Genomic DNA, 18,964 nt, shown 5'->3' with positions numbered 1-18,964 from the left:
TCAATTTGCATGCTTATAATAAAAAAAAATCCTTAGTCAGTATTGATTGGCTGGTAAGCGGGCCGGGTCGCATCAGTTTGGACCGGAGACAGGAAAGTCTCCGTCGGACCACGGGTGATACTCAGAGTAACTTTTGCGTTGTGAGATACAAAAAAGCAGTGGATTTTGAGGCATTTTCCCGAACTTCCCAACAACCAAAATATATTCAATAGCACTGAAAAATCGAGACAAATGTACATCGAGTATGCACCTTTTGATATAAGAATATATAAGATGTACATTTGTATTATTTACAGCGCCTGGGCCCCTAGTGTAATGAACGATGTGTAGCAATGCCCCTTCCCCTTTCGAATTTCCCTGGCATGCAATTTTTGGATTTTGGAACCCCCCCACCCCACTCTCTGGCACAGATTCACGTCACTGATCATGATACCACAATGCTAGTTGTGTAAAATTATGGCGTTGCCATTTTGTTTCTGATCGGACAGGATTTGATTCATCGTGCTAATATAGCGCCCTCTATCCCTTGAGCGGTTTGCCCTCACTTGCCAGGGACTAGCTCATTGGAAGAATCTAAAAATCCAGTCTTGAAACACGACAACGAAGTGTCAGTCTTCTTCATTTGCCGAGTAATTTTTTGATAATGACTTGTGCATTAAACGTGAGATTAAATTTTAAGATCTAGTTGCGATTTTCGCTGTCATGATTTTACCTTGACCAATAACTAATCGCCAGGCTTTTGAAAACATGCCGGAATTTTGTAACGACTCCAGCTTTTTGTATTTTGATCAATTACGTGGCAATAGATATGGTAGAATCCATGTAATAGCAACGGGGGAGATCGCAGTGCTCATTAGCTATAAAACCCATGGCTCTGTTTTTGAAGACTTTGATAGTTGACAATGAAGCATCAACATCCGATAACTTGCGATGAGCGCCACCGTATACCACAAGAGGGCGACTTTCGTAAAATGGTCATTAATAATAAAAAAAAAGTCTTTGAAGCGCAAAAACAACATCGGGATCGTTGGCTGGTGGTTACGTTGGACGGAAGTAGGGGAGAGGTGGAAACACTAAGAACAAAACGTTCAATTATTAAGACAAAAAAATGCTTGAGCTTGGTCTACATGCAAATAGGGCGGTAATATCCTTTTGGTGGAGATGGGATTCTGAAAGAGGGCGTTATTACTTACTTGTGGGCAGAAACGTATAAAAATGATGCAAGGATGGACCCTATCGGGGGAAGGAGGCAAGGACGGATCTAAAACTTTTTTTGGGGGGGGGGGGCATAATACTTTTTGGCCCCCAAAAAGTGGGTCCCAAAAATTATGGCGTGGGGTTCGGAACAACATTTTGGATTCTAGATGCGCTGTGGTGCGATCTGAGGCAATTTCTTCCCACTTTAATCAAATCTTTTTGAGAAAAAGATGGTGTACGCAGTGCCTGCCTTAATTGCGGCGTCACATAAAAAATAAAAAAATAAAAATGGGTTATTTTTTTTGGGGGGGGGCATGGCCCCCGTTGCCCCCCCCTTGATCCGCGCTTGGAAGGAGGGGTGTTTGGGGGTGACAATGGTTACGCCCCCCCCCTCCCACGATTTTCCCATGTGCACGTTTTCCATATTTGAAAAATCCCCAACACAACCTGCATCATTCATTTAGCTGAATGTCCGTTACCTACTATTTCAAATGTTGGTCTATCGGTTCAATCCCTGTTTGCCCTCTATGCTCCGATTGCAACTCCTCTCCCCCTAGTCTCCTCGAACATTCTTGGACATCATTACCCCAGCCATCCCTTTTAGAAAATCTTGGTTCCTCCACTGCATTGCTGCACACGGAGCAATGGAGTAGAATAAGCGGTGAAACTTGGCCAACTCTTTAAATTTCAGCCATTCTGTAGGGTGGGGTGTCATTTTGAGTGACAATCGAAAACAGCAGTGAGCAATGTTTTGTCGCAGTAGCATCTTGGGTCAGTATTTCCAGGTGACGTCATATGCCTTTCAAAGAACTCATGAGGTGCAGTGATGCAGATGGGGAGGGAATACACGGAAATATTACATTCTGGGTAGCTTTGCACCTGCTAAATCTGATGAGATTTTAATAAAACTCGATCCATTACAATATCAACTGCGTCAACCTTTTATTCAGAATTTTGTCAATAAAACAGCAGTTGTACTTTTGTAATGTTTGCATCGGGAACAAAATATATTGACGTTTATAAACCGAACTGGTACTTTAGTTCAAAACGTAAACTGGCTTTGCTAACCACCACTTTATATTTGGCTGGTGTTATATGAGGGATGTTTCTTTTAACACAATTTTTTTTTAAAGCAAAACTGTGTAATTCTTTGCAATTCTGACCGAAATTCGTTTAATTCGTTGCAATTCTGACCCAATTTGATTCGTTGCAATCCTGACCGAATTTCGATGAAACAAGTCTTTTTCAAATGTCAAAATCTGGTACTCTCCTTTTCAACTGTTAATTGGAACTGTATAAAATTGATAAACTATGACCGATATTGTTTGACAACTTTGTATCGTTCTTTGTTTTCCGGCTTTAGAAAAAAAAAAGACATATAATACCCCATTAATGTAATATATCGTCATTCAAACTTGCAGGAAGTAGTTTAGGAAACGAATAAATGTAACATATAAAGTATCCTTGCATATGACGGTAACCCGGCCTTTTAATAATCCGACCTCATTTCCTGCAAATACTCTCTTTCATGTATTTGTATTGCTCAAATCATAACATAACTGAACAGCAAATCGATATTAAAAAATGCAGTGAGCTATACTCACGTGAATGGAAGGCTGTGTGTAATGCATCATTTCTGGTACAAAGAAATTTAAACTGTAAAGGGTCCATGAAGTGGATATTTCTGAGGAATGCATTTTGTGCCACTTTCTCCTCCTCTTAGTTCTATGAAATTTAATTAACATCCAGTTTTGGTTAATTATATTGAAAGTACACTTCTTGACACATGATGTTGCTGTGATGTCATTTCAGAAATATACTGTTCATTTCAGGTGTTTTCTTTTCAAATTGTGAACCCAAAATACTGACACATCAACGTATCACTATAGAAAAGAAAGTTTACCACAGCAAAATATCCAAAGTTCTGGCAACATTTTGTGCATAAACTAGTTGTAACATTGAGGTTTCTGCCTAAAATGACATAACCGTTTTACTCGTGAATATGGAATTCGCATTAGCATAATATAAACCAAAAAGACACCAAAATACCCTTAAAAATGTCAAAATGCAAATTGAAAATCAGGTTCAATGGGACACAAAGGTACATTTTCAAGATTTGCATTAAAACAATTACATGTCATGGGCCCTTTTCAAGTTTACATTCCAAGTTACATTTTTACAATCATGAATGATTAGGTTGAAGCAATTCAGCACATGACAGCACTTTTATAGAATGGATTTCGTACATGTATTTGTTTTTCTGATCCTTTTTTACAACTTTATACAAAACCATTTGTTTTACACACATATAAAGCATAGACACAGGGAAGGTGTGCATCTTTATTTCCACTGTCACTTAACTTGTTTTTTGCTTTCAATCATTTTCCATATATTTTTGTTTTTAAAAATGAACAAAACAATTTAGCACGCCGACATTTTCGGTAAATTTCATATACCAGATTGACTCCCATCACTAATAGTAATGCTCTCAAACTTGTGCCAAATAAAATATCATTCGAAACTCTTCAGCATACCCCTTGCACGGTGCGCCCTCACTGCGGGCAGGTTTTGTCATTTAAATTCATTGACAATTACAATACAATACGTCTACTTATGCGTGTTACAGAGCAACAGAGACCTGACCTCAGATGTGAAGTCAGCTGCAAAGGGTGTTTCATTGGGTTGATGATTGTGTGACACAGATCATTTTTTTTCTTCAGTTTTCATTCCAGGTTTCCCCTTCAATGGTGTAATGTTATGGGTACTGCATACTCGGTGCTGTCTGAGATTTGCTCGAGTGGGAGTCGAACCAACGACTTCCTGCTTTCAATTGCAGACAGCTGGCTATACTTAATGTATGTATGTATGTAAACAGGTGTTGATAACGTATTTCCTTAGTTTCTGTTACGTTTCTCTATTTTGCATTAGTGGCAACTGATAAGTTAGACATGACTCAACAAACGTGACTCAAGTACAAAGTCTAGTCATGTAGTGCTCTTTTTCTTCAAAACGTTCACTTTCTCTGTTGATATTTTATCACAGCAGAGCCCATATTATATTCCTTTTTCTGTTTGTTGTTGTTTTTCCATAGCAATTTTGTGTGCCAGGATTGTTTGCAGATGAAGTCAGAACATCTTCTTTCCTTAATGTTGTCATTGGGATTAGTAGTTGGTGACAAAAAGGAAAGTTTTATGCAGGGACCTCAGTAAAGGCATTGGTGCGACTAAGTAGGTAAATATTGAAAGTTCAAGTGGGCCAAAGTTTGGATAGAGTGCATTGGATGTTTAAGTAAAAGAAATCCAATAATATTGCTCATATAATTTATAGAATTATTAAGACTGTAAAATGTTGCAAGAAAAACATTTGCCTAAAACAATATTAGAGATCTAAAACGAAAGAAATTTAAGTAGAATAAACGAATAAATGAAAGCTGAAATAGCCCGCGGTATCAGTGGTTTGACGAAATTGGTATATAAGTTTGATGTAATTGAAACGATTGTGATGTAAATGGATGCCAAGTTATTTTTGTAGTTTTGTTAACAGTTAAATTAAGCTTGTAATCTGTGGACGTTGGACCAAGTTTGTAATCGCGAACAAAAATAAATAAAAAATCTTGTCTTATTCCTGCCTGAGTACTTGCGAATATCCAGTCACGAAAACCACCCACGAGAGTTTCCATAAGTCGTTCGTCCTAAGACACAGTTGAAATGTATCTGGTAGTGGTAGTATTTAATTAATCGGCCTTGAACAACTGAAAGTTGAAATCAGATGAGACGATCACTGATTGTAAATATGAAAAAAGGTGGTAAACCGGACATGCCGCAGCAGCGATTCTGGATTTTAAAAGTCGTTGGAAAGAATTCACCAAAAGGTCTTCTTTTTACAGAGACATATGTGTCTCTTATATAACGATTCCCCTCAGTGAGGAGGATCAACAACCTCAACGAAGGAAGGGAGCCAATGCCTTGGCTACATTACTATGCAAGTTGTTGTCTGTTAGATGGACTTCCTTCACATCACCAAGAGAGGCCAGTAAACGGATGATTGCCCTGATATCGCTGTTTTGCAGACCACATCTAGATAAATCTAGTGTGTGAAGGGAGGGGAGAGGATCGATGTTGACTTGTGACAAGCCATGCAAATTGTTTCCGTTCAGAACAACTTTCTTTATGCTGCCTGCTGAGGAAACTAGAGAGAAAAGTGGCTTAATATCACTGTTTGCCAGACCACTTTCACATAGGTCCAATTCTTCAAGGGATGGGACACTAGCGATCGTGACAGGCTGCAAACCGTGGAAATTGTTTCCTTTCAGACCAATCGTCTTTATGCTGCCTGCTGAGGAAACTAGAGAGAAAAGTGGCTCAATATCACTGTTTGTCAGACCACTTTCATATAGGTGCAACTGTTCAAGGGATGGGACACTAGCGATCGTGACAGGCTGCAAACCGTGGAAATTGTTGCCTTGCAGAACAACACTCTTTATGCTGCCTGCTGAGGAAACTAGAGAGAAAAGTGGCTCAATATCACTGTTTGTCAGACCACTTTCATATAGGCCCAAATGTTCAAGGGATGGGACACTAGCGATCGTGACAGGCTGCAAACCGTAGAAATTGTTTCCTTCCAGAACAACTCTCTTTATGCTGCCTGCTGAGGAAACTAGAGAGAAAAGTGGCTCAATATCACTGTTTGTCAGACCACTTTCATATAGGTCCAATTGTTCAAGGAATGGGACACTAGCGATCGTGACAGGCTGCAAACCGTGGAAATTGTTTCCTTGCAGAACAACACTCGTTATGCTGCCTGCTGAGGAAACTAGAGAGAAAAGTGGCTCAATATCACTGTTTGTCAGACCACTTTCACATAGGTGCAATTCTTCAAGGGATGGGACACTAGCGATCGTGACAGGCTGCAAACCGTGGAAATTGTTTCCTTGCAGAACAACTCTCTTTATGCTGCCTGCTGAGGATACTAGAGAGAAAAGTGGCTCAATATCACTGTTTGTCAGACCATTTTCACGTAGGTCCAATTCTTCAAGGGATGGGACACTAGCGATCGTGACAGGCTGCAAACCGTGAAAATTGTTTCCTTCCAGAACAACTCTCTTTATGCTGCCTGCTGAGGAAACTAGAGAGAAAAGTGGCTCAATATCACTGTTTGTCAGACCACTTTCATATAGGTCCAATTGTTCAAGGAATGGGACACTAGCGATCGTGACAGGCTGCAAACCGTGGAAATTGTTTCCTTGCAGAACAACACTCGTTATGCTGCCTGCTGAGGAAACTAGAGAGAAAAGTGGCTCAATATCACTGTTTGTCAGACCACTTTCACATAGGTGCAATTCTTCAAGGGATGGGACACTAGCGATCGTGACAGGCTGCAAACCGTGGAAATTGTTTCCTTGCAGAACAACTCTCTTTATGCTGCCTGCTGAGGATACTAGAGAGAAAAGTGGCTCAATATCACTGTTTGTCAGACCATTTTCACGTAGGTCCAATTCTTCAAGGGATGGGACACTAGCGATCGTGACAGGCTGCAAACCGTGGAAATTGTTTCCCCTCAGAAGAACTCTTTTTATGCTTCCAGCTGAGGAAACTAGAGAGAAGAGTGGCTCAATATCACTGTTTGTCAGACCACTTTCATATAGGTGCAATTCTTTAAGGGATGGGACACTAGCGATCGTGACAGGCTGCAAACCGTAGAAATTGTTTCCTTCCAGAACAACACTCTTTATGCTGCCTGCTGAGGAAACTAGAGAGAAAAGTGGCTCAATATCTATGTTTGCCAGACCACTTTCACATAGGTCCAATTCTTCAAGGGATGGGACACTAGCGATCGTGACAGGCTGCAAAGCGTGGAAATTGTTTCCTTTCAGACCAATCGTCTTTATGCTGCCTGCTGAGGAAACAAGAGAGAAAAGTGGCTCAATATCACTGTTTGTCAGACCACTTTTATACAGGTGCAACTGTTCAAGGGACGGGACACTAGCGATCGTGACAGGCTGCAAACCGTGGAAATTGTTTCCTTGCAGAACAACACTCTTTATGCTGCCTGCTGAGGAAACTAGAGAGAAAAGTGGCTCGATATCACTGTTTGTCAGACCACTTTCATATAGGCCCAAATGTTCAAGGGATGGGACACTAGCGATCTTGACAGGCTGCAAACCGTAGAAATTGTTTCCTTCCAGAACAACACTCTTTATGCTGCCTGCTGAGGAAACTATAGAGAAAAGTGGCTCAATATCACTGTTTGTCAGACCACTTTCATATAGGTGCAAGTTTTCAAGGGATGGGACACTAGTGATCGGGACAGGCTGCAAACCGTGGATATTGTTTCCTTGCAGAATAACACTCTTTATGCTGCCTGCTGAGGAAACTAGAGAGAAAAGTGGCTCAATATCACTGTTTGTCAGACCACTTTCACATAGGTCCAATTCTTCAAGGGATGGGACACTAGCGATCGTGACAGGCTGCAAACCGTGGACATTGTTGCCTCGCAGAACAACTCTCTTTATGCTGCCTGCTGAGGAAACTAGAGAGAAAAGTGGCTCAATATCACTGTTTGTCAGACCACTTTCATATAGGTCCAAATGTTCAAGGGATGGGACACTTGCGACCGTGACAGGCTGCAAACCGTGGAAATTGTTTCCCCTCAGAAGAACTCTTTTTATGCTTCCAGCTGAGGAAACTAGAGAGAAAAGTGGCTCAATATCACTGTTTGTCAGACAACTTTCATATAGGTGCAATTCTTCAAGGGATGGGACACTAGCGATCGTTACAGGATGCAAACCGTGGACATTGTTTCCTTGCAGAACAACTCTCTTTATGCTTCCTGCTGAGGAAACTAGAGAGAAAAGTGGCTCAATATCACTGTTTGTCAGACCACTTTCATATAGGCCCAATTCTTTAAGGGATGGGACACTAGCGATCGTGACAGGCTGCAAACCGTGGACATTGTTTCCTTTCAGACCAATCGTCTTTATGCAGCCTGCTGAGGAAACTAGAGAGAATAGTGGCTCAATATCACTGTTTGTCAGACCACTTTCATATAGGTGCAATTCTTCAAGGGAAGGGACACTAGCGATCGTGACAGGCTGCAAACCGTGAAAATTGTTTCCTTGCAGAACAACACTCTTTATGCTGCCTGCTGAGGAAACTAGAGAGAAAAGTGGCTCAATATCACTGTTTGTCAGACCACTTTCATATAGGTCCAATTGTTCAAGGGATGGGACACTAGCGATCGTGACAGGCTGCAAACCGTGAAAATTGTTTCCTTGCAGAGCAACTCTCTTTATGCTTCCTGCTGAGGAAACTAGAGAGAAAAGTTGCTCAGTATCACTGTTTGTCAGTCCACAATCGAAAAGACAGCATTCTTTCAGAGATGGAACTGGTTTAATGTTTTGTTTTGACAGTGTCTCATGCAAATTGATGCCATTGAATTCAACGTTTTGCGTGTTGGTTTTTGATAACACTTCAAAAAGTTTTACAAGGTTCCAATCACAGTTATGTACTTCTAAAGACTTCAGATATGTCAATATCCCCGTGGAGTTATCCACAAAGCTACCCCAGCTGATTCCATGAAGTACAAGTTTAAGCAATGGCTTACATTGTATGTTTGTCATGATATCCTCTAACAGTCTAAAGTCAGCAAAACCTCGACATTTAGCACCAATTTCTTGTATGCCTACTTTGTGTAGAATTGAATGTTTGGACCCGACTTGAAAGAAATAATGCGCAGCCACAAGAACTTCACCTTGGAGTTTATAGGGAAACTCAACCTTCGCAGTCTCAACAAAGTATTTCACAAGGGACTCTGATTGAGCTTCAAATAGGAGCAATATCGAGATTCTATGCAGGGAAATGTTCAGTTCATTTTGCTTCAAGAGATCTCCAATGCGCTGCAAAATCACCTCGGCGACATTTCCGTTCAGCCCACAGCAGAATCGCAGAACGTATTCCACGCTTTCCACATTGCCATGAAATATACGAGACAAGTATTGGTCAAACGCTTGCCTGTCAGTTCTTGACAAATCTCCAAGATAAACCGCTGCGCTATATTCTTGGAAAGTCTTGTGAATGAACGAAAAGTGAGAAACCGTCTTGAGACCTTGACACATTTTTCTTTTTGACAACAAGCCAACATCACATCCCTTCTCAAACATATCTAGATCCTTTGAATCTATCTCATCTTCCTCAAAATGAAGTTTTTCCCCATTTGGATCTAACAAACCTTCAAGAGCTATCCGACCAAGTTTGGAAACATGTGTCTCAGTGTCAGAAACTTGCTCGTCTGTTTCCTTACTTTCCTTGTGCTGGAAAAGCAGCTGAATGTTATCCCCAAAAAGGTTTGTTATTTGATCAGGAAGTTTCCCTTCAGCTGCCCATGTGTGGCACATCAGCCACAGAAATAACGGTATCTCCGCTAAACTACGAAGCGTTTCAGATCCATTCACCTTTTCAAGGAAGCTGTTTTGATTATCCGATTGAAAATTTGCCAAGTATTTCCTCACGTACTGTTGCCTGTCTTTCTCGTCAAAGCCAACTATGTTAATTTTTGTGTAGTGTGCATGCATAGTCAGCAGTTCATTTGCCGTCTTCTGTCGGCTCGTTACTATTACCTTGCACGACTTCAGTGATTTGAACGATAGTACACCGTTCAAGTCAAATCCGTTATTGCACTGTGCGTCCTTTACTCTTTGTAAAGAAATCTCATCAGTGCCATCTAAAAGAATTAATATGCGCTCTGGGTTATCATGGATGTATTGTTGTAAGTCTCTCTTTTTCAGTTTGCTGTATGTGAGTTTCTGAGAGAATATGGCGTCGATGATGTCGAATTTCTTACCCATTCGATTGACATCTATCACAAAGACAAGCTCGTAGCTTTCCAGAACTGATGTGGGCTCAGTTTGTTGTTGGTTTTCAGTTTGATTCCCCTTGGTTTTCATATCCGCCCAATCGTATGCAATCCTTTTAAGGAGTGTGGTTTTCCCGTAACCCGCCTCAGCTCTGATTAATAATCGATTTGATTTGAGCACAAGCATGTCTTTATATGAGTCAAGGGAAATGTTCTGAACATGAAGCCCTTTTTTCTTATCAGGTTGTGATTTTGGAAGATCAGGGATACCTCTAGTTCTTTTGGATGCTTTCAAATTCTCCGATTGGCTGACTGTTTCTGCCTGCATCTCTGTCTCTGATGAGGAGACAGGAGATGGTATGTTCGTCTCTTCTAGTAGCTGTGGATTGACGTACAGGTCATCCATCTCTCTAGCTATGTGCTTCTCTTTAGGATGTGTCGTCACTTTCATCGTCTCCCGGTAATGTGCTGCCAGATCTCTTGCACACTGCTCAACGTCAAAAGAGGCACCTGCAGTGGCTGTGCAGAAAAAAAGTCATTTGGGGAAACAATCAAGTGGACTATCTGCACGCATATACACGTTGATCTTTAAGTTTATAAAATATATACCAAATTTCATGGCGCTGCTATGCACATACTACCGACAGCCTTTACCATTTGCACAGACCATAAACAGTAAGCATAGCAAAAGGCATACTATCCTCAAAGTGAAAAGTGTTATTATCAGTCAAGCTACAAAAATTCAAACCTCTTGTGCTCGCAACCGTAGGAAAGTCACAATGTGATAATTGCTTATTCTTCAAAGGGCCGGGTTATTGTGACCATCTCTTAACCGGGGGCGGATTCTTTAGCACATTTTTTCCCTGCAAACTAATTCATCAACGCACGAAATCAACCCTATGAATTTCCTTGTAGGCACATCGGCCCATACGAAAGGTAAAGCTTGGAAAAAAAGATACGGCATGCTTTCTATACTTTGATTCAATTTCGTGGGTGTTTTGAATATGCATTTCTAAATACATGAGACAGTTTTATTGGTCGAAAGCCCGTCACGTGGATAGTTTTAAACCGCTTTTCGGCTCGGGCTTACTATGCGCGTCCGTACTTGTTAAAATCTTAAGAAGCACATTTGATTCCTTTATTTCTGCTATTTTTTTTCTGCCAGCAATTGCAACTTTATGAACAAAAGCTATGCATGTATATCAGTTGATAGAACACTGACCAATATCCTAGGTTCGGGTTCCACCCGAAAATCCGAAGATTTATTGAACCGAAGGTTCGATAGTCCGAACACACAAATGTCCCATCGGGGTTTATTTGTCCGAAAAATAAAATAAGGTTTGTAATACGTATTTGATGTGATGGTCCAAAGGTTCGATAATCCGAAGGTTCATTAGTCCGAAGGTTTGATAGTCTGCATTTAGAATAAGGTTAATTAGTCCGAAACCTCAAAAGTCTGAAACGAAAACATGGCTCAATTGTCCGGAGGATCATTATTCCGAAAGCACACTGGGTTTAATAGTCCGAATTTACAATGACGCCATAAAAAATTATACTTCTGCTTCCGGTTACCCGACCGACCCTATTTTGGGGCTGCGACTCTACAAATTTTATCGGCAATTCCCTCCCCCCCCCCCCAAACAAAAAAAGATTGAATAAATAAAAATGAAACCTGTTGTCTTTTCTGTCTTCACAAAATACCTCTCAACAACCCTTTTGCGTAAAAAATGCTTGTATTTATTTGTTTTCTTACTTACATTCACTATTTTTTAAAAAGAAACCTCCGTTATTTTTACCAATTCGCTTCGCAATATAACTACTTCGCAAAATAATGTCACGGTGACTATAATCAAGTGCGTAGACCTGGCTCAATGAGGCGTCGACTGGTTCCCGCCGCGCCGCGCTGGGGCCAATTTAGAACAATGCGGCAACTAGTCTGTGCATGGCTATGCGATCGATAGCGCTAGCATTGCTATGCATTTATGGCATTGGGCACGTGCACCGTCAGTGTCAACTGGTCGGATTCGACATCGTAAAAATGCCAAGAAAACATCAATGGAAAAAGAACATTTTTTGCACAAAATTGATCTAGCTTGCCTGTGTATGTATTTTCTGTCTTGACTAGTTTTGTGCATATGGTGCGAACGACCTGAATTTTCCATTAATTTTTTACAAATTATCGAACGTAAATATATTAACAATAATAAAGGTAGGTTTTATTCACTTTTTGTGGCCATTTTGTGCAAAGCTTTTTTCAATGGTAAATAGCTCAAGCGAAAACTTCGCATATAATTAAATACCCCGTTCAATCTGCATAAAAAAAAATTGGCAAAAAAGCCCACAATTTCTGACCGACCGACCCTATTTTTGAGAGGCATGTAATCGGAAGCAGAACTATTTTTTTTCGGCCTAATGTTCGGACAGATGAACTTTATCGTTTGTTTGGACTATCAACTCTTCGGGCTAACAAACCTTCGGACAATCGAGCCGTTACCAGTCAATTTCTCCGTTCAACTACTATAAAAGAAACAGTACATCATCATTTTCCGTTAGCTCTCGTACCTTGTACTTGCAGTGATAAGTCTACACGTCTTATTGCTTTCAGGGCCTCTCTCAGCTTCTCAGGGGCGTCTTCGGGGTTGTCCTTCCACCAGGCATCTAACATCCTGAAGCTCTGCTGTTTTACGTTTCCTGGGTAGTTTGCTCTGAATGTGTCAACCTCACTGACCAAGAATCCCAAATGGATGGCAAGGTCCTCCCATTGTGGTCCAAGCTCGCGTGACAAGTTTGAGAAGTAAACGTTTCTCGACTGCTCTTCTTCTGGAATGCAAAATCATATCAAATCGTCAACCATTGCAGGGCGGCTTTAGGGGCTTAAAATGAAAGTGAAATACTCTTCACTCAAAGGTGAGGTTAACCATGTTCAGACGTCCAGCGTATTGACTGATTAATGAAACTGGGTACTTTCCTACAGATGCATATATTTTACGAAAAATTAAAACCCACTCTGAAATTTCTGAGGTCGTCTTTTCTACAGATTAAAATATTGTATAGTGAAATTTTCAAACGGATGATGCAGAAATTGAGGAGAAATTCACTCCTCCGATTTGAAAGTTAAACACCCAATTTGACTAATTTTTTTTTGACAGCCTCTTGTGCGAATAGTTACCTAATCCACCGCCCAGCAAGCCGCTTATGCGAAGCTCGATGTTCTGGTCTTGTTGTATCCCATGGTCGCAAATGGAGAGTAGGTCACAAAGCTGCGAAACAAGGTTAATTAAATTTCGTGAGATTTCTATAATGGGTGATTGTTAAACTTCTTGCAAGAAATTGTATTAGACCGTCAGGTTCTCTTGTAAAGTAAAGATATGGTAGCATCATGTCAGTCCAATTGGTAAGCAGTGTGACATACATTTTGTGTCTATTTATTCACTTTTGTTTTTACAAACTCCTGCTACAGTTACGTAGTTCAAAGCTTTAAGCGAAAAAAAAAACACCCTATAAAAATCAATAACATTGGCAACACGCCTTCCACCAACTGTTTTACAACGAAAGGAAGGCTTGTAACGTATGCCAAAGTTTTTGCTTAGGAACTGTATACATTGTTTCGCGCGCCTTAGGGTCAAAGGTCAATAACGTGGTTCTTTACGCGTTGCGGGCCGTGCATGTACATGTACATGTAGCAAATTTTTAGAATGTTTTGTGTATTGTCATGACTGCATATGTATGGGGGCAGGCGCGCTTATTTTGGAAAGTACTCAGGATGTAAAATTTGTCGATAATTGCAGGATTGCAAGTTTTGAGGACTTCGGCACTTAAATACAATTCTGTAGCTGTTTGTAGAACTTGTTTAAAGCTCGGCAGAGTCGTAAGTTTGATTTCATGATGTATTTTTTGTGTAACTTTATTGTGTGGATTGTAGCGGTTTAGCAACATGTAAATTGTACGTGCGTGTAGGCATATTGAAAGTGTTTACGTTTCAGATTGTAATCATTCATGTCATTGAAATTGTAATGTTATACCGTATCGGCACAGAAAATTCATGTTTCATGTTGGATCAGTGGATATGTTAATGTATTCTTTGTCATGTAATTTATTCTGTTTAATGTATTTTGTGTAAAAGGAGAATATTTGTTTGTTGTATTTTTCAGATTAAACCTTGATTCTTGCTGTCCTGATACTTGATCACGAGTGAATGACCAAAGAGTTTATAATAGCAGCTAGTTAAGCAGAAAATGTCACAAGGCTATTTGAAGAATGCTATGATCCAGTGGTTACGGTGTTTGACTCATGTGCGATGGTGTGTGGTGTGAACCCTGTCAGGAACATGGTGTTTGTGTCCTTGGGCAAGACACCTACAATTGCCTCTCTCCACCCAGGAATGGATACGTGTGAGGGTAGAGGACTGAATGCGCGCTGATATCATCTGCCGCGTGGTTAGGCGAGGACAAATTGCAAGGAACGGGGAATAATTATACAGTTATATGCTCAGTGAAAGGAATTTTAAAAAGAGACACTGATTGATTTTTCTTTTCAAAGTTCAATAGAAGCAGCACCTGAAAGTTTCTCCCGATGTAAAGGTGTTGATCTTGAGGCGGGATGCCACTCTTATTTTCAACCAATGCCTTTAAATCAGATACGGATGTCTCCGGATCTAATTGCAGGCAAAGTGTCTTTGGTAAGAGGAGACCTCGGACAAAAACCTGCAATTTCTGTCTCACATCAACGGGACTGCAAGTTGAAAATACAATACAATATTCTGCATGAGATGAAACAACAAAACTCTGCCAATCATGGTTTTCTATTCAGGAAACTTTTGTTGGGTTGCTAATACAGGTTTCCGTCCACCTGTTGTGCAAAAGGAAACGTTGTCAGATATTCACCTCAAAAGGCTCCAAATACAAGAATCCTTTATTTTTGTATGATATGGGAGATTACATCAATTGAAAAGAATTCCGAGAAAATAGTAAGGGTATAAAACATTTAAAATATCGTACCTTGTGCATGGAACTTTGCAGTTGGTTTTACATACAGATGAGATTATATATGAAGATGCAGGAAAATGAAGATGTAGGTGGTTTTTGATCTATCTAGCTGAAATCTACTATTCTTGGTGTGACAAGGAATGAGAAAAAAAAAAACTACCACCCCAGTATAATACCGAAAGGTATAGCAATTTCCCTGCTATACCTTTTAACTTCAGCTTGACTGATTGTATCGTCTGTTGTCGCAGTTTTGCTGTGCTCAGGCTGAGTTACTGAAGCTGCTTTCACTGGCAGGACGGATGCTCCTTCTTCATCAGAATAGAGTCTTGAAGAGGCTTTGACTGGAAAGGCGGCCATGAATGCCGCCTTACGACTTGGCTTAACCTTCCTCTTCGTGCCGACGAGTTTGCTGAGTGAGTGGTTGTACTCCTCGGCCGTGATCCTAGCTCTACCCCGCCGACCAGGGCTGTCTTCCTGCATCTTTGTGATTGAAGTCAGACGTCTGATGATGAGGGTCACATAATCTAGAATAACAATGAAAATAATAAACACCAACCGTACTATGTGGGTAGTCATAATTCTAAAATATTGGAATTCCAAAACAACATTTGGTATCCTTAAATGGATTGATCAAGAAGAGTATAGACGAATATAACGATAAAGAGGGTGCTGTGACCCAATGGTTACGGTGTTCGACTCGTGTGTATGCCGTGGTATATGGGTTCGAATCCTGACCGTGGGAACATGGTGCTTGGGCTTGAGCAAGGCACTTTACCATTATTGCTTCGTTCTTCGGTTGGGACGTAAAGCCGTAGGTCCCGTATGTTGTGTAATGCACGTTAAAGAACCCAGTAACACTTATCGCTAAGAGAAGGGGTTTGCCCCGGTGTTTCTGGCACGGTGGCTGCGATATGCGCCGCAGCACCTTGTTCACCCTTACAAGGTGCTATAAAATGGGTCTCATATTTCTCATAAACTTCATTAACCTGTCTTTATTAGAGACCATAATATCCAGCGCCTTCAGTACATAATAAGATGGCAACAAATAGAGATCTAGCTCCTCGCGGATATGGCACTAAACTTCAAAGACACGGCTCTAATAATTCAGATGTCAAAACAGACGATTCAGAAGCACCAGCTTCCTGTGGTAAATGTGGTGATATGATTGACTCGGAGACTGATGCGATGGAATGCGAAATTTGTAAGCAGTGGTTTTATATCAAATTCCAAGGAGTCACGAAAGGTGAATACAACATTATGAGCAAAAAATCAGCAAGGCTCAACTGGTACTGCATAATATGTAACATGGATGTTAGGCATTTCATGGAGGATCTACTAGCAGTGAAGACTCTAACACCAAACTGGAAAGGGACGTGGCTGACTTCAAATCTCGTGTCACAGAACTGGAGATAGAAGTAAACGAAAATTATATAGCACTAACCGTGATGAAATGGTTTACATTGCAACAAGAGCGGCAACACAAAGAGTAGAACAATCCATAACTGTCAATGTGAAAAGCTTGCGAGAGTCGGTGGATGATGTGAGGCTAGTTACTGAGCTCTTTGAGAAACTAGGTGAATCTGATAAGTCAATCCTGTCAGTGGAGCGCATAGGTACAACCAAATCCACGAACGTATTGTGGAAGTTAAAACAAATAGCAGATCAAGAAGGGTTAATCTCTTGAAGAAGTCCAAAAAGATAAGCAAGTTCAAGAACACTTCTGACAAAGATGCAAAGAGAGGACTGGAAACTGAGACAACAACTATAAGGCAAGGAGAGAAAGGGGCGAGAATGTAGTATTACGACAGAGAATGGTGGTGACAAGAACAACTCTTGAACTGGAAAAGAAGACAAAAAAAAAAGGACATGGAAGAAGCAGAGGAAGAAGTGAGTCAGTAAATGAACAAGAAGAATGTTCACACATGTATTTAACCGCACATGATCACTCGACACTGCACAGTTTAAAAAGTATTATGGCGAGAGATAAATTCTTAGAATTTGAATTCACAGTTTTCAATGTACAAGCCCACACTGTTGGAGACACAGAAGGTTGGACTCAACCAAATCATTGCGATGCTGAACTTAACCTGAATGGTTTTACAATGATTCGTCGAGATAGACAAGCCAAGACAAAAAAAACTAAAGGAGGTGGCATCCTACTGTACATTAGAGATTTCATTAACGCAACGGAGAGAAATGACTTAAATGAGATGTACGATGAAGCACTAAGGGTAGACACTGTTGTCAGTGACACCAAACTGTTAGTTGGAGTCTGCTATAAACCATGACGGTCTCGCCTGGTAAAGATTAGGTCCAGTTGGTACGGTGCCAGTGTTAAAATATGGGATGTCTCCAGGAAACCTTGTATTGTGGCTTGGTCAGAAAGAATGAGTTGGTGATGCAAAGGTTTTTCAATGTACACAGCTCCAGTAGACGTTGCCTATTCTCGTTTATAATCCCAATGCCGTGTCTTCCCCAGCAGGTGGGCCAGGAGTCACAATCGGCACCCACTCTGGCATTGAAGTCGCCAGGCAGCAGCAATTGTAAGTAATATCCCCGTCACACCAGAGGTGCGGTGCCACTGCGGTGCTTGTACGGCATAAATCGCAGTGGCATCGCCGTGGTTCCGCAGTGGTTCCGTCATTGATCGCCGTAGCACCGCGGAAAACTGTCAAAACCGCGGACCTTCGCGGTTGCACGGCGTAAACTTTCAACATGTTCAAAACTTCCGCAGAGCCACCGCGGGTTGAGCCAATCCGCAGTGGGATCGCCGCGGCACCGCCATGACCGCCCTGGCACCGTACAAGGACCGCAGTAGGACCTCTATCACCGCCGTGCCTCCGCAGTACAACCGCCGTGCAATCGCGAAGGTCCGCGGTTTGGACAGTTTTCCGCAGTGCTACGGCGATCAATGACGGAACCACTACGGAACCACGGCGATCATGGCGGTGCCACTGCAGTTTATGCCGTACAAGCACTGCAGTGGCACCGCACCTCCGGTGTGACGGGGGTATCGACGGGTAGGGGAAAACTATGAAAAACTACTGCCGGTGTCACTACGGTGATGGCGGTTTTGACCAAAAACCGAAGTGGCACCGCGCCTCCGGTGTGACGGTGGTATTATAACCAACTTGGGATCCCCTCGAAGCCATCCTTGGCTTCTTGCAAGGAGTAGAGGATAGGAGCGCAGGCACTAACGAGGAACTAATTAGTGTGTTTCGGATGGCGAAGCCGACACCATACTTTCGAATCTCCTCTGGCCCCTTTCCCTGCCAGAATAAAGCAAAATCCCTCTCGACTCGGCTGGAAGAGGTGGACAAGAACATTACCAACTTCGATTAGAGTTGTAGCGAAGGGATTCACTTCATACTGCCTGTACCATTTATAGAAATGCCGTAATCGGCTATCGTAAACTGTTCGGTTGACCGAACGGGCTCTAAGAAAGTCCAGATCGGGGTGAAGCAGGCCCGACTAAGGTTGACAAAGAATATCCGACCACTGGATGAGGAGCAGGAGATGATAGAGAAGGCGGACAAGCCGTGGAAACCACGGTTTTTTCGTGGCCAAAATGGGGCAATAAGAAGGACCCTGCATGGGTCCCGCTCGATCTTCTCGATTACTTTAAAAAGTAGGGAGATCGGGGGAAAGGCGTAGGCAAACAGATCAGCACCCGATTTCACGAAGCGCTGCGACGCGCAGCAACTCGAGTTACGACGTGTAACACGTCGTAACGCGCGACGCGTCGTATCATCCATTCCACGAAAGTTGCGATGTGTTGAACGCATCGTAAGTTCCTTGATAATGGCTTAAAAACGTCCCAAGTTACGACGTGTCTAGTGGTCAACGAAAAAATAAGAAGAGTTCTTTTCTAAGCCAGTTTATGCCATACGACGCGTTGCACAAAACGACGTGTTTTGTGAAATGGATCAAAG

At 41.6% G+C, this 18,964-nt stretch overlaps 1 protein-coding gene across 1 annotated transcript; it reads right to left on the bottom strand.

Moving 5' to 3' along the window:
• Positions 1-7,080: 7,080 nt before the first annotated feature.
• LOC119722985 lies at positions 7,081-17,676 on the bottom strand. The gene is made up of 7 exons (XM_038193463.1): positions 17,544-17,676; positions 15,238-15,556; positions 14,604-14,778; positions 13,217-13,307; positions 12,610-12,867; positions 9,812-10,566; positions 7,081-7,089 (listed from the first exon to the last, which is right to left on the bottom strand). The coding sequence occupies exons 1-7, from the start codon at positions 17,674-17,676 to the stop codon at positions 7,081-7,083; spliced, it is 1,740 nt and encodes a 579-aa protein (XP_038049391.1).
• Positions 17,677-18,964: the final 1,288 nt, after the last annotated feature.

The sequence above is a fragment of the Patiria miniata genome, unplaced genomic scaffold (assembly GCF_015706575.1).
Source record: "Patiria miniata isolate m_02_andy unplaced genomic scaffold, ASM1570657v1 HiC_scaffold_1, whole genome shotgun sequence".
NCBI lineage: Eukaryota > Metazoa > Echinodermata > Asteroidea > Valvatida > Asterinidae > Patiria > Patiria miniata.
Note: the sequence above shows the minus strand (reverse complement) of the source record. Positions and strands in the feature narration are given on the sequence as shown.

Excerpts from the sequence above, each read along its gene's own strand:
- LOC119722985 (XM_038193463.1), bottom strand. The coding sequence starts at position 17,676 with ATGACGGAACCACTGCGGAACCACGGCGATGCCACTGCGATTTATGCC. Across the intron at positions 14,779-15,237 it reads AGTCAAGCTGAAGTTAAAAG|TCCCGTTGATGTGAGACAGA; the intron begins GTATAGCAGGGA and ends TTCAACTTGCAG. Across the intron at positions 12,868-13,216 it reads CTTGCTGGGCGGTGGATTAG|AAGAAGAGCAGTCGAGAAAC; the intron begins GTAACTATTCGC and ends TTTGCATTCCAG.